At 46.3% G+C, this 14,934-nt stretch overlaps 1 protein-coding gene across 1 annotated transcript; it reads left to right on the top strand.

Annotated features, from left to right (window-relative positions):
• The first annotated feature begins 8,323 nt into the window (after positions 1-8,323).
• On the top strand, positions 8,324-13,301 carry LOC122698277 (phospholipase A2, membrane associated-like). Its single transcript, XM_043909031.1, has 5 exons — positions 8,324-8,447; positions 10,633-10,682; positions 11,112-11,256; positions 11,530-11,636; positions 12,824-13,301. The coding sequence occupies exons 2-5, from the start codon at positions 10,643-10,645 to the stop codon at positions 12,964-12,966; spliced, it is 435 nt and encodes a 144-aa protein (XP_043764966.1). The 5' UTR covers positions 8,324-8,447; positions 10,633-10,642; the 3' UTR covers positions 12,967-13,301.
• Positions 13,302-14,934: the final 1,633 nt, after the last annotated feature.

Here is a 14,934-nt window from a genome sequence, read left to right as displayed (position 1 = left end):
AAATCTACAATTAAAATAATACTTAATTATGAAAAACTAGATGCTTCTTTACTAATATCCGGAACAAGACAAGAATGTCCCATCTTACCATTCTTATTCAACATGATACTAGAAGTTCTAGCTGATGCAAAAAGGAACAAAAGTATACTGATTGGGAAGAATGCAATAAAACTATCTTTTTTCACAGATGATATGATTGTCTATGTAGGAAATCAAAGAAAAACAAAGAGTCAACAGCAATAGCAAAAAAAAAAAAAAACCTGTGGAACTGATTAACGATTCTAGCAAGATTACAGGATATAAGGTCAATACGCAAAAGCCATTGCTTTTCCAGGAAGTTACAGTCATTATCTTGTAACTTTTAATGGAGTATACTCTGTAGAAATATTGTATCACCATGCTATACATCTGAAATTAATATAATGTAGTATCACATATACTTCAATGAAAGAGTCAATTACTTCCCTATACATTAGCAATGAACAATTAGAAATTGAAATTTTAAATAATATTATTAAATTAGCACTCAAAATGAAATAGTTAGATATAACTCTTACAAAATATGTACAAGAGTTATATAAGGAAAATACAAAACTCTTATGGACGATATCAAACAATGAAATGAATGAAGAGATATTCCATGTTCATTGACAGAAAGTCTCAGTATTGCTAAGATGTCAGTTCTCCCCAACTTGATCTATAGATTCAAAGCAATCCCAATAAAAATCCCAGCTGGTTATTTTGAGGATATTGACAAGCTGATTCTATGTGAAGAGATTTTTTAAAAAAAATCCAGAATAGCCAATACAATATTGAAGTAAAAGAACAAAGTTGGAGGACTGATACTACCTCACTTCAAGACTTACTAGAAAGCTACAGTAATCAAGACAGTGTATTATTGTCAAAAGGACAGACATACAGATCAATGGAACAGAATCAAGAGCTCAGAAATAGATGCACACAGATAAAATCAACTGATCTTTGACAAAGGAGAAAGGCAACTTGATGGAGAAAGGACAGTCTTTTCAACAAATGGTGCTGGAACAACAACTTCCACAATTAAAAAAGAGAGAGAATCTAGACACAGACCTTACAATTAACTCAAAATGGACCATAGACCTAAATACAAAACACAAAACCACAAAACTTCTAGAAGGCAACATAGGAGAAACTCTAGATGATCCTGGGTTTGGTGATGTCTTTTTAAATACATAGCATTTCATTAAACTAAAAATTTCCATACCTCAAAAGACACAGTCAAGAGAATAGGAAGACACAGACTGGGAGATGCCATTTAAATAACTGAACAATATTTCCCCCACACACAGGGGCATTGGTTTGCAATTCTGAAACTATTTGATTTCCCCTAGAGTTGGACGAATGAGTAAATACACTGTGAATAATGAAGCTCCTGTTAGAGAAAGAAGTTCTAAATAGGAAAAGGGGGTGGAAGGAAGATTCAACATATAGGGGACATATGTATACTTATGGCTGATTCACATTATGGCAGAAACCAACACAACTTTGTAAAGCAATTGTCCTCCAATTAAAAATAAATTTTAAATAAATAGGGAAAGGGAATCCTCTGGTGTTGGATTGGAATTAGAGGCATCCATGCAAACTCATTGTGTGACTGCATGTGAGTGTGTGTGTGTGTGTGTGTGTGTGTGTGTGTGTGAGAGAGAGAGAGAGAGAGAGAGAGAATGTTTTACTTCCCAACTTTGACTGCTGGAAAGGCCCAGAAGCAGTGACATCCCAGTAGCAATGAGCACCCCTGGCTCCCAGATCTTTGTTTCTAAATACCATTATCAAAGGGGAGAAAAACAAGAAAGAGAGAAGGAAGGAAGAGAGGAACCAGGACTTCTTGGAGAAATGGCTGATTCCAGGGCTTGGAAATGTTAAATAAAACATAAGCTTGAAACATCTTGTGGGGACAGGAAGGATGTGCTAAGAAAAAAAAAAATATATATATATATTATGAGGGTGTGCCAAAAGGACATACCTGTCAACTTGAAGGTGCTCTCCACAACCAAGATGGAATATTTTGACCAAGAAAACAAATAATGATTGTACTGAATTATAACCCATAGATGAAAATAATGAGCACATACTGATGCTATTGTTCAGTCACTAACTCTTGACTCTTTGTGACCCCATGAATTACCACACGCCAGGCTCCTCTGTCCTCCACTATCTCCCTGAGTTTGCTCAAATTCATGTTCATTAAGTTGATGATGCTATCTAACCATCTCATCCTCTGCTGCCCTCTTCTCCTTTTGCCTTCCATCTTTCCCAGCATTAGTGTCTTTTCCAACGAGTCAGCTCTTCACATCAGGTGGCCAAAGTATTGGAGTTTCAGCTTCAGCATCAGTCCTTCCAATGAATATTCAGGGTTGATTTCCTTTAGGATTGACTGGTTTGATCTCCTTGCTGTCCAAGGGACTCTCAAGAATCTTCTCCAGAACTGCATAATGATATAAATAATTGAATACATTAATGTAAAGCAGTTCTTACCTAGAGTGGAATTCAAATTCTTAATGTTGAAGGAATGAGGGTACCAAATGACGCCAATTGTTAAACTGTTGTAAGGACAAAACATGGATTCAAGCTAAAATTAGTTAGTGGAAGTATGAGCAGAAATGATCTCCCAGTAACTCCCTCTGCCCAAGATACTTACTAATTACAAAAGGAAAAATAGTAACTGTTCAGTGGAGAAACCAGGCAGACACCACCTTAACCAAGTGACCAAGATGAACACCAGTACACTAACACGTGTAACTAGATCCCCAGTGGGAATTCGCTGTGTGACTCCAGTTCAGTTCAGTCTCTCAGTTGTGTCCGACTCTTCGCAACCCCGTGGACTGCAGCCCGCCAGGCCTCCCTGTCCATCACCAACTCCCAGAGCTTGCTCAAACTCATGTCCATCGAGTCAGTGATGCCATCCAACCATCTCATCCTCTGTCGTCCTCTTCTCCTCCTGCCTTCAATCTTTCCCAGCATCAGAGTCTTTTCCAATGAGTCAGTCCTTTGCATCAGGTGGCCAAAGTATTGGAGTTTCAGCTTCAGCATCAGTCCTTCCAATGAATATTCAGGACTGATTTCCCTCAGGATTGACAGGTTGGATCTCCTTGCAGTCCAAGGGACTCTCAAGAGTCTTCTCCAACACCACAGTTCAAAAGCATCAATTCTTCAGCACTCAGCTTTATAGTCCAACTCTTGCATCCATACATTACCACTGGAAAAACCATAGCTTTGACTAGACAGAACTTTGTTGGCAAAGTAATATCTCTGCTTTTTAGTATGCTGTCTAGATTGATCAAAGCTTTTCTTCCAAGGAGCAAGTGTTTTTTAATTCCATGGCTGCGATCACCATCTGCAGTGATATTGGAGCCCAAGAAAGTAAGTCTGTCACAGTTTCCATTGTTTCCCCATCTATTTGCCATGAAGTGATGGGACCAGATGCCATGATCTTAGTTTTCTGAATGTTGAGTTTTAAGTCAGCTTTTTCACTCTCCTCTTTCACTTTCATCAAGAGGTTCTTTAGTTCCTCTTTGCTTCTGCCATAAGGGTGGTGTCATCTGTGTATCTGAGGTTATTGATATTTCTACTGACAACCTTGATTCCAGCTTGTGTTTCATTCAGACCAGCATTTCGCATGATGTACTCTGCATATAAGTTAAATAAGCAGGGTGACAATATACAGCCTTGAAGTACTCCTTTCCTGATTTGAAAGCAGTCTGTGTTCCATGTCCAGTTCTAACTGTTGCTTCTTGACCTGGCTACAGATTTCTCAGAAGGCAGATCAGGTGGTCTATTATTCCCATCTCTTTCAGAATTTTCCACAGTTTGTTGTGATCCACACAGTCAAAGGCTTTGGCTTAGTCAATGAAGCAGAAGTAAATGTTTTTCAGGAACTCTCTTGCTATTTTGATGATCCAACAGATGTTGGCAATCTGATCTCTGGTTCCTCTGCCTTTTCTAAATTCAGCCTGAACATCTGGAATTTCATGGTTTACATGCTGTTGAAGTCTGTCTTGGAGAATTTTGAGCATGACCTTGCTAGCATGTGAAGTGAAGTGAAGTGAAGTCGCTCAGTTGTGTCTGACTCTTTGCGACCCCATGGACTGTAGCCTATCAGGCTCCTCTGTTCATGGGATTTTCTAGGTTAGCATGTGAGATGAGAGCAATTGTGTGGTGGTTTGAACATTCTTTGGCATTGCCTTTCTTTGGGATTCATGACTCATGGAACTCAAACGGGGGCTCTGTGATAACCTAGAGGAGTGGGGCTGGGCGGGAGGTGGGAGGGAGATTCAAGAGGGAGGGGACACATGCACACCTATGGTTAATTCATGTTGATGTATGACAGAAATCAAACCAATATTGTAAAGCTATCATTAATAAATTAAAAATAAAGAAATATTTTTTAAAATGTCAATGAGAGCTCTCAATATCACATACCATAGATTTGATCTCCTGAGAAGGGTACAATATCATTTCTGTGATATTCTTGCCAAAAAATGCATAACTTCATTCTGATCATGAGACAATATCAGACAAACCCAAACAGGAGAATTCTAAAATGCCTAAGTGGTGCTCTTCAGAAATCTCAAGGTCACAAAAAGCAAAGAAAGACAAAGGCGCTGTCACGGATCAAAAAAGACATAGGTGCCCTAAAAATTACAAGTGATAGGAGATCCTTGATGGAAATCTGGACTAGAAAAAAATAGATATTAATAGGAAAACAGGTGACATTCAAATCAATTCTGTAGATTAGCGAATAATGCCCATTTTCTGATTTCCATAATTGTACCATGGCTATATGGGGAATGTTAACATTCGGGGGATGAGGGGGATATAGGAATTCTACGTTGCAACTGTTGACCTAAAACAAATACCTGGACTGTCAGATATTTTTCCAGCAGTAGGGTTTATTTGCGATCCCCCAGAGAATAACTCAGGGTCTGCAAACTTGATGCGCCACATGCAAGTCCCTCCACAGTAAGGAAAGGAGAACTCTTCTATAGAGAAAAAGGGAAGTTGGGAAGGGTTATAGGAAACAAAGAGTCCATGGCTTTTCCTTGGCTGGGTCCTTACCAGGAAGGAAGAGGAGCGTTTCCTTCTTCCTATCTGGCTACACTTTCCTTACAGCGTGTGAAAGCTCCCCCTTCTAGTTGCCCAACTCCGTTTCATTGAGGTTTCTATTTATTCATTTCTTACACAACTTTCCTGTAAATGTATTTCCAAATTTTTATTTAAAAAAAAAAAAGAGTAATGAGTAACTTTCCTCATAAAGGAAAGATTAGGAAACAGAGAGTACAGGAAAAGTCCAGCCATAAATAATCCTGATATTGGAAGCAACCACTGATGAAAGGCTGACTCTTGTAATTATTAATAACACAAGAAAACTTTCCTGAGTACTGACTGTCCCATTTGAGCACATCCATCCCATGTAAAGTAGCAGCCATCTTCACACTCCTGCTTCCTCTCATCCGTCCCTTTCCCCTTGCTCATCACCAACTGAATTTCTACAGCTGACTCTTGAACAACAAAGATTTGAATTCTGCAGGTCCAGTTACACATGGATTATTTTTCCATAAAAATATGTAAATTTAGTAAATGCACTATGGTCATACATAATCTGAGGTTGATTGAACCTGTATATATGGGGAATATAAGATACTAAAATTTATGCACAGCAACTATAAAGTTATGCCCAGCTTTCTGACTGTGCAGAGGTCAGCACGCCTAATCCCTGCGCTGTTCAAGGATCAGCTGCGAATCACTGTCTATTGTGTCTCCTGCTTTATTGTCGGTCTCTCTCCTCTAAAATATAAGCACCAAGAGAGTAGAGAATTTTCGCTTCTTCACTGATGTATTCCAGGTGCTTAAATTAATCCTTGGGGGCTGTCCCTGGTGGTCCAGTGGCTAAGACTCCACCCTCTGAATGTAGGGGCCCGGGTTCAGTCCCTGGTCAGGGAACTAGATCCCACATGCCTCAAGTAAGAGTTCATGTGCTACAAATAAAAAGATTGCCCGTGCCACCACGAAGATCTCGCATATCTCAACTAAGACCTGGCACTGCCGAATAAATGAAAAAAAAACAAACATTTTTAAAATGTATCTTTAAAAGATATCCTTTTAAATAAACATGAATAAATATATTAGTCCTTGGATGAAGGTGGCTGGAGAGTGAGAGTGTTAGGTGCTTAGTCATGTCCAGCCCTTTGCCACTGCATAGACTTTAGCCCCCCGAGCTCCTCTGCCCTTGGAAATCTCCAGGCAAGAATACCAGAATGGGTAGCCATTCCCTTCTCCAGGTGATCTTCTCAACTCAAGGATCAAACCCAGATCTCCTACACTGCAGGCAGATTCTTTACCGTCTGCAGCCACTTGGATGAAGGTGGCTAGACAAGAAGCCACATCATGGACTTTGAGTTCTTCATGGGGATCTTGAAAAGGTGAGGAAAGGAGAGGCAGTGTGTGACATCTCCAGGGTCTTTGGGGCCTGGGGGGCCTGGGCACGATACCAGGAGCCAGCAGGATATATGGAGGGGGACCAGATTGTCTGCCGTGAACGACAATATTCTGAACTGAGGTGCCCAACATAAGGCCACAGTCTAGCCCATCACCTCTGAACCTTCATTTAGGCCGAAAACAAATGGCCAGGAGTGTAAAAATCCATTGACTAAAAAAACAAAAAGGCAGAACCTAAACCTTGAGAATTGTTTTACTTGGGGCATTACTGAGGGCTTCAGCCCGGATGCAGCCTCTCAGATAGCTCTGAGGATGGTACTGAGAGGTGAGGGAGGAGCCAGGATATATAGGGGCTTTTGAAAACACACACACACACACACACACCCCAAGCAGGTAGTAGAACATCAAAAAATTACTGTTAATTGAAGAAAAACCAGACATCTCAAGCTAATGAATTTAGTGCTTTTGTCTGTGTGGGCAGACGCAAGAGTCTGGCCGTGGTCTTCTCTGGTCCATTGGTTACAGTCCACCCGCCAATGTAGGGGATGCAGGTTCAATCCCTGGTCCGGAGAGATCCCACGTGCCTGGGAGCAACTAAGCCTGAGCACAGCCGCAGCTACTGATCAGCCCCTTGAGAGGCCGTGAGCCACAGCTCCAGAGCCCACTTGCCTACAGCCTGCGCGCTGCAAGCAGAGAAGGCACCGTGCTGAGACGCCCGCGCACCGCAGCAGGGAGCAGCCTCCACTCACCACGATTAGGAAAGCCCGCACCCAGCACAGCCAGTAAGTTAACTAATTAACTTAAGAAGAGTCTGGGTTTAAGGAAACCACTCCTGTGGTATGCACCCTACCTAACCTAGAGTCAGTATCCTCTTTTTGTCCCTATCCTGAGTCCCCTCGGGATGTTCTGTCAGGGGTGGCTGATGGCTTGACGGCTACCCCATCCTTTGTTTACTGAGATGGCAGGGGGCATTCTTTGTCCACAGACCCCAGGTTGCCAAGATCCACAGAGATCCCCAGATGTTATATTAATTTGCGAGGAATTTGTACCAGGTACCATGACCTGAGTAGCTTAAACAACAGAAATTTCTGGTCTCTCAGTTCTGGAGCCCAGAAGTCTAAGACCAAGGCACCAGTGAGGTTGGTTCCTTCTGAGGTCTGTGGGGGAGGGTCTGTTCCCTCATCTCCCCAGGCTCTGGTGGTGACCTGGCCATCTTTAGGGTTCCTTGGTGTATAGAAGCATCCCCACCTCGATCTCTGCCTTCACCTTCACGTGGAATTCTCCCAGTGAAGACGTCTGTGTGTCTCTCTGTCCAAACTTCCCCTCCTTCTAAAGACACCAGTCATCCTGCATTAGGCCCACCCTAATAGCCTTATCCTAACTCATCACCGCCACAAAGACCCTCTTTCCAAATAGAGTCACATCCTGAGGTCTTATTGAATGTCTCAAGTCAACATAGGAATTTGGCGGGGACACGAGTCAACCCTTAATACAGGTCTAGCTCTTCAAGGAAATTGTATCTTCAAGATGAAAGCGGCCTGGGATGGCTGTTGGTCGGTATAGATGGGTTATTGTACTGTAAACCCTGACAGTTGTTTGGGGTGTCTGTTTGGGTTTTTGTAAAGTAAGTTTCCGATAACCTTCAATTCATGCCTGATAACCTCGGATTGCCAGGCATCCACGTCCAAGACGGTTATCTAGAATAAACACCTTGCCAGGCACACCTTTGTTTTAGAGATTTAGTTAATTCAACTATTCGGGCCACCTGTTTTGTTTTTTTTTTTCTTCTCTTCCTGCACTTTCCATTACGGCTCAGGTATTTTAAACCCACCAATAAAAAGTGAACACAAAAAAGCCTAGGCTCCCACCCTTGGCCCCAATAAAAGCGGAACCCCAGACCCAAGGTCTCAGTCTCTCTCTCTACCCTCAACGGTGCAGTGGGGCTCCAGGCGTGCTGTGTTCTTCCGGGTCCTGTAAGTAATACCCTTATTCTTTCAAAGATCTCTGATGACTATTGTTAAAGGGCACCTTGCAATCATAAAAAACCACGCCGGCTGATCCAGCCACAACACTGGTTAGAGATAGGCTGAGAGCACCATGCAACAGGTTTGCTACTCACTGATCTCAAAGACAAGTGGTGTAAGAAACCAAAGCGTATTTCTCACTCATGCAAAGATTGTTGCATGTCTGCAGGATTCTTCCGAATAACTGACCTCCATGCTGGAACTCAGGGATCCAAGCTGCCTCCATCTTCTGTTTGCACCACGAGAGGCACAGAAAGACTGGGGCATTGTAGGTGGTCTTTACCTCGCTTCAGCCCGGCAGTGGCTCTCAGCACTGATGCACATATTTTGCTGGCAAGATTCAGTCTCCTGAGCCTAACCTGGAGGGGGGCCTGGAGAATGTGGGGAGCAAGTGAAATGATGATGGGCAACATCGCCTCTGCACACTGGCTTTTGGGGGATGGGTGCTGGGAATTATTAACTGAAGGCCACGGGAGTGGCTAAATTCTTAGCAGTCGTGAAGGGCATGAAGAAGGCATTTATTTTGGAAATAGAGTCACAGACTCCCTGAGGTTGAAGAAGAAAGATCCAAGGAGCATCAGTCAGCTCCATCTCCAAACAGGGGAGGACTGGGAATGAAGTGTCAGCGGTACACGCCTGGAGTCGGGGTAGAGGGAAGCTAGGACACCCTCTAGCTTTTTCTAGAAGGAACGAAGGAAGAACAGAAGAAGATAGAGGAAGGAGAAGGGCCAGTGGAGATGCTGGTCCATGTCAGTGGGAAGACCATCTGCCTCACAGCAGTTCCATCCCTGCAGAGGTCCCAGGGGCCACTGGGGGCAGGGAAAATCCCCAGCACCTCCTGAGAGCCTCACCTGGGTTCTGGTACTTTGCAGAGGCTTAATATGTACTTCCTGTGGATGACTGATTGATTGAATAAATAACACTAAATGCCCTATTTCTTATCCCCAAATGCACATTTAGCAGAAGAAAGCAACCGGTCAACAACAGGTGGCCCCTGCCCTCTCCTGAAAGTGGGTTCAGGGGAGGTAACTAGTGGTCACACCCAGACCTGATTATCAGAATTTATTCACTCAGGAGAAAGAGATTATAAAATCATCTAAAATTTGGCATCAGCTAATGGCACATAAGGTGTTTCCATCCTCAGCTCTGTCCTGCTAGTTGATTGATGAGACGCAAAAAAAGGGGGGATTGCCTAGAGGAGAGGCATGCCAAACTCTGAGTCCAACAACTGGCCATAAGGCCACCCCGTCCCCTAACCCACCAACCCCCAAGCTCCCAGAGTGATCAGCTATCTAACTGGAGTTTGGAATAAACAAGGCGATCTCTTGGAGATGTTGGATCATTGGGATCCTCTGAGAAGGAAAGAGCCAGAAAGGAATATCCAGTCCCTGATCACTGGCTGCCTTCAAGTGGCTATAGTGTTCATGTGTGTACATGTGTGTGCATGCACATGCAGGCACCCGTGAGCACAAGTCTGCATGTGCCTGATTTGGTAAGAAAAAAAGGTATGGTGTGCACAAGTGTGTTGTGTGTGTATGTGAATATATTGTGATAAAGGAGGTTCACCATGGTAGGTGAGCACAAGAGTGTATGTTTTATGCATTCACTTGTGTGTGAGTTGGAGAAGGATGTGTGAGTAGGTGTGTATGCGTGTACAAGTGTAAGGGTTCAAAGAGAGGGTGCTGCTTTAGTTCTCAAGAAAAACACTGCAGATTGGACTCCATGGGCAGAATTCCCAAGCCTTGACTCCAGTGTGGAGGGTGAGTCAGAAACATCTAATGCGGGACACAGCCTAAGACCTCAGGGATCGCCCAGTTTTGTGCGATGATCTGGTCACAACCTTCCAGGGACTCTCAGGTGGGTGAGGAGCGTGGAGGTCTCATTGGTGTATACTGTGGGGAGGGGTGGTCTTGACCAGTGGAAAGTTGGACAAAGCTGGGACGTGTCCTGTATGCCTGGTGAAGGCGGTCACGCTGGACCGCGCCTGGGGCTGAGGAGCATGTCTGCGAGTTCTTTTAAAGGCTCTCTTCTTCAGAATTGCTGAATGCTAGCAGGAAAGCAGAGCCCAGGGCAGAAGACAGTATCACCTGGGAGAGGTGTCTAGGCCGTTCTCTCTGTATTTCTCCCCCAACAGAACCCTCAACATGAAGACCCTCCTGCTGCTGGCAGTGATCATGGCCTTTGGTAAGAGTTCATCCTACCTCTCACCCTGGTGACTCAGAAGGAAAAGCTTCTGCTTACAATGCCGGAAACCCGGGATCGATCCCTGGGTTGGGAAGATCCCTAGGAGGAAGGCAAGGCAACCCACTCCAGTATTCTTGCCTGGAAAATCCCTTGGACAGAGGAGCCTGGTGGGTTTCAGTCCACGGGGTCGCAAAGAGTCGGACATGACTGAGTGACTTCACTTTCACTGTCACTCACCAGAAGGGCGACAGCCCAGGTTAGGAGGCTCCTTCATTCCCGAGGCTCCTTCATTCCCAAGGCTCCCTTCCCCCGTGTCTGTCCCCATCTCGTGGGAGGAAGACAAGGACCTTTGTGGGGAGGGGGAGCGGCAGAGAGAGGCGGAGGCGGACATGCGGTCCCAGGCCCCATCTCCAGGCAATTTGCTTCCAGCCCTTCTGCAGGTTCATGGAGCGTTGTGGGATTTCGCGACAATGATCAAACACACAACGGGAAAGACAGCCCCGCTCAGTTACGGAGCCTACGGCTGCCACTGCGGACTGAGTGGCCGAGGGGCCCCCAAGGACGCAACAGACTGGTGAGCCCAGCCCCGGCCCTCCCGTCTCTGCCCACGTGTGGCCCAGCCTTGGGGGGGGGGGGGGGGGGGGGCGGGGCAAAGGCTCACGCTGGTGTCCCCACGTCCAAGAACAGCAGCGAGGCGCAGCTGGAAAGGCAGGCATCCTGGTGGGAACTGTGCTCTGAGCTAGTCCTTCGGCCCTGGCTCTCTGCTCGGGGTCAGGGTGGGGGAACCACGGGGCACCGGGCTCCCCGGAGCGTGGGGCGGCCTCCCCATAGCTCAGCCTTGTCACAGGTGCTGTTGGGCGCATGACTGCTGTTACAAAAAGCTCAAGTATCATGGATGCGGCACCAAGTTACTGAACTACAACGTGTCCATCCGCCGCGGCCAAATCACGTGCGGTAAGAACGAGTCCTACCCACTGCGCCGGCCTCCTCTGCGCTTTCTCCTGTGGCCGCTGCGCTGGGCACCAGAGCCAGATACAGGGGGCGGGTCTCTGCCTCAAGGGGCTCAGGTGAGCGGGAAGTGAGGAAAAGGAAAAACAACACGGTAGACTCCAGTACGCAGTAAGGAAAAGGCGGGGCTCTGAACACAGCCTGGGGGCCGAGGGAGGCTCCTCAGAGTGGTGACCTCCAAGCTGCATCCTCAAGGCGGAGAGGAGTCAAGGGGAAGGAGGGTTGGGGCGTCCCAACAAGAGGACACGGCAGGGCCCAGGGGGCCAGAGAGAGCTGTAGCGGTTCCGTGCTGCGGAAGGGAAGCGTGAGGAGGAGATGGAGCGGTGAGGGAGAACGCCGGAGAGGAGGAAAGGTGTCGTGTTCTGGTCACGTTTTGTCCTAAAGAATTAGCGCGCTCCTGGGGAAAGGAGTGACACGACCAGCCTTGCATTTCAGAGGACTTGCTCTGGCTGAGGGTGGATGGAGACCGATGGAAGGGGCTGTGTGGTCACGATGCAGACAAGAGACAGGAAGCCCTTGCCCTATAGCAATGCTGGTCAGCTGGGGCAGCTTCTCCGCTGTGTTGCCGAGGATCCAGTCCTTTCCCAGCCTTCTGCTCTGCCCCGTTGTCAATGTGATTCCAAGGCACAGTTAGAGCTCCAAGTTGTGGCTTCACCCTACGAAGGAGGTTTTCCTTTACAAGCCTCTTTGCAGAGAGAGGAAATTCATCCTTCCCGGAAGCCCCCAGCAGACCTTCCCGTGTGGCTCATTGGTCAGGGCAAGGTCACGTGCTTCCCCTACGCTAATCCCTGCAAAGGAAACAGGGATGACCATGACCTATCAAGAACCATTCCCCGACTCCGGGGGCCAGGGACTTTGCACCTGAACACATCTAAGAAAGAGACAGGGGCTAAGAGAAAGGCTTTTCACAGAATGCCAGTGTTCAGCCGCTGGTGTTCTCATGACACTGGGTGTGGGCTTCCTGAGGGCAGAATTCTGTCTCCTCATCAGCCAGTAATATCTGAACGTCAGTGCTTGTCCCAGACTAGAAACCCGGGGAGAACAGGGGCTGTGTCTTGTCCCTCGGAATTCCCGGAAGGAACCATAGAATATTAACAAATCCTCACCCTGTTTTTATTTTCTTGTGGTTTCAGAGGATCGAGGTGTGTGTAGACGCATACTCTGTGAATGTGATAAAAAAGCCGCCAGCTGTTTTGCAAAAAACCAGAACACCTACAATAAAAACCTCCAATATTACAGCAACTTATTCTGCACGGGGCGTGCCCCCCAGTGCTGAGAGGCCCCCGACCCTGGACACCTTACCACCCAGGGCTGAGTCTCCACTCTAGCACCCTATTCCCTGCCCTAGCCATGTTCCCTTGCAAATGAAGGAAACCCCCTCTTCCATCCTAGAGACCAGCCAGGAGCCCTTCTCTCCCCCAACATATGCCTTCTATCTAGAAAGACAAGCACAGATCTGGGTGTGTATGCCAAGCTCCCTGCCCCTGCTTCCTTGGACAGCCAGAGGTTTTGTTCCTCCCATTTCCACTCTTCTTCAAGTCCAAAGTCATGTTTAGCTGTGGCAGCTACACTCCAGGTGGGCCCTTCTGAATAAAACAATTTTTTGGCAAACTGTATGTGAGTGTGTTTCTCTGTGTGTGTGTGTGTGTGTGTGTGTGTGTGTGTGTGTGGAACTCACAGGTACTTCTACTGTGAGAACAAACTAGTACAAGGGAACAGCATGTAAGGGGTTAAAAATATGGGCTTCTCTGGTAGCTCAGTCGGTAAAGAATCTGCCTGCCTTGCAGAAGACCTGAGTTTGATGCCTGGTTGGGGAAGATCCCCTGGAGAAGGAAATGGCAAACCACTCCCGTATCCTTGCCTGGAAAATCCCATGGACAGAGGAGCCTGGCAGGCTCCATGGGGTCCACGGGGTCCCAAAACATTGGGCAGGACTGAGGGACTGACACTTCCCTCAGTGGCAGACTGGCTGAGTCAAATCCCCACCACCACTTCCCTAAGCCTCAGAGCCCTCATCTCAATGGAGATCGGTTTGTCCCAAGTGCCCTGGCTTACTGGGGAAGTTAAATGGATAATGCACATAAACCACCGGCTCTGACCTGTCTGCCTTGGTCCTTATGGTTACAAGAAAAACCCAGCCTTTCACCTCTCCTACCCTGGGCAAGAGAAACTCCTGCTGGCCTGTTGAGGAAAAACAGAAATGTGGTTCCTGATGTTTGGGGGAATCTATAATCCAGGTCTTCTGTGAGACACAGTCTTCTATGTTGTCGGCCCAGAGGAGGGTCAGTGTAATGCTGGCCACCGATGGGACTCTCAGGGCATTTATCCCCTCACCCAGGGCTGGCTTCCTGGGCTTGTGACCCAGGCAGAGTCCCAGTGGGCACTGCACCTAGCTTACTGCTCTGTCCCAGCCATCACAAAATTGTTAATGGCGTGGAGTCCTGCATTTTGTTCTGCACGGGGGCCCACAAAGTAGCTGGTCCATCCCTTACCTGGATGCTACATCCCCTCTTGTCATCCAAGGCTCCTCTGAGATGGTCCCACCTGGACCAGAATTCTTCAATAGTCTCCACCAGAGCTGCTGGCTGTGTACAGTGGGGAAGGGCTCTAGGAAACAGAGTCTGTGGTTTTCATGGGCTGAGTCCTTACCAGGAAGGAAGAGGACTCTTGCCTTCTTCCCACTGGGCCCTGCTAACATTCTAGGACGCGACACCTCTCACTTCTGGCCCCTTAATTGTATTTCACTGAGGTTTCTGTTTATTCGTTTCTTACGTAACTTTCTTATAAATGTATTTCCACATTAGAAGTTTTTTTTTTTTTTAAAGAGTATTAAATAATATTTCCTGACAAAAGAAGATTAGGAAAGAGTACAGAAAAAGTTCAGCCACAATTCTGATTTTGGAAACAATCACTTACATGAAGCTAGCTCTTCTAATTATTAATAAATGAAAACATTTCTGAGTGTTGACTATCCTGTTTGAGCACGTCCATCCCATGGAAAGTAACAGGACCTCCCCCAGGATGCTCCCACTGCCCCTCATCCATCTCTGTTGCCTCTTCCCTCTTGCTTCATCACCGTCTAACACCCCACAGGTGACTCTTGAACAAGGATTTGAATTGCTCAAACCCATTTATACATGGATTTTTTTCAATAAACAGACATATACACTACAGTACTACAAAAAGATGGCTTAAAACTCAACATTCAAAAAACTAAGACCATGGCGTCAGTCCCATCACTTCA

Source organism: Cervus elaphus, chromosome 8 (assembly GCF_910594005.1).
Source record: "Cervus elaphus chromosome 8, mCerEla1.1, whole genome shotgun sequence".
Classification (NCBI taxonomy): domain Eukaryota; kingdom Metazoa; phylum Chordata; class Mammalia; order Artiodactyla; family Cervidae; genus Cervus; species Cervus elaphus.
The sequence above is the reverse complement of the archived record's forward strand: the minus strand, read 5'-3'. Positions and strand labels throughout refer to the sequence as shown.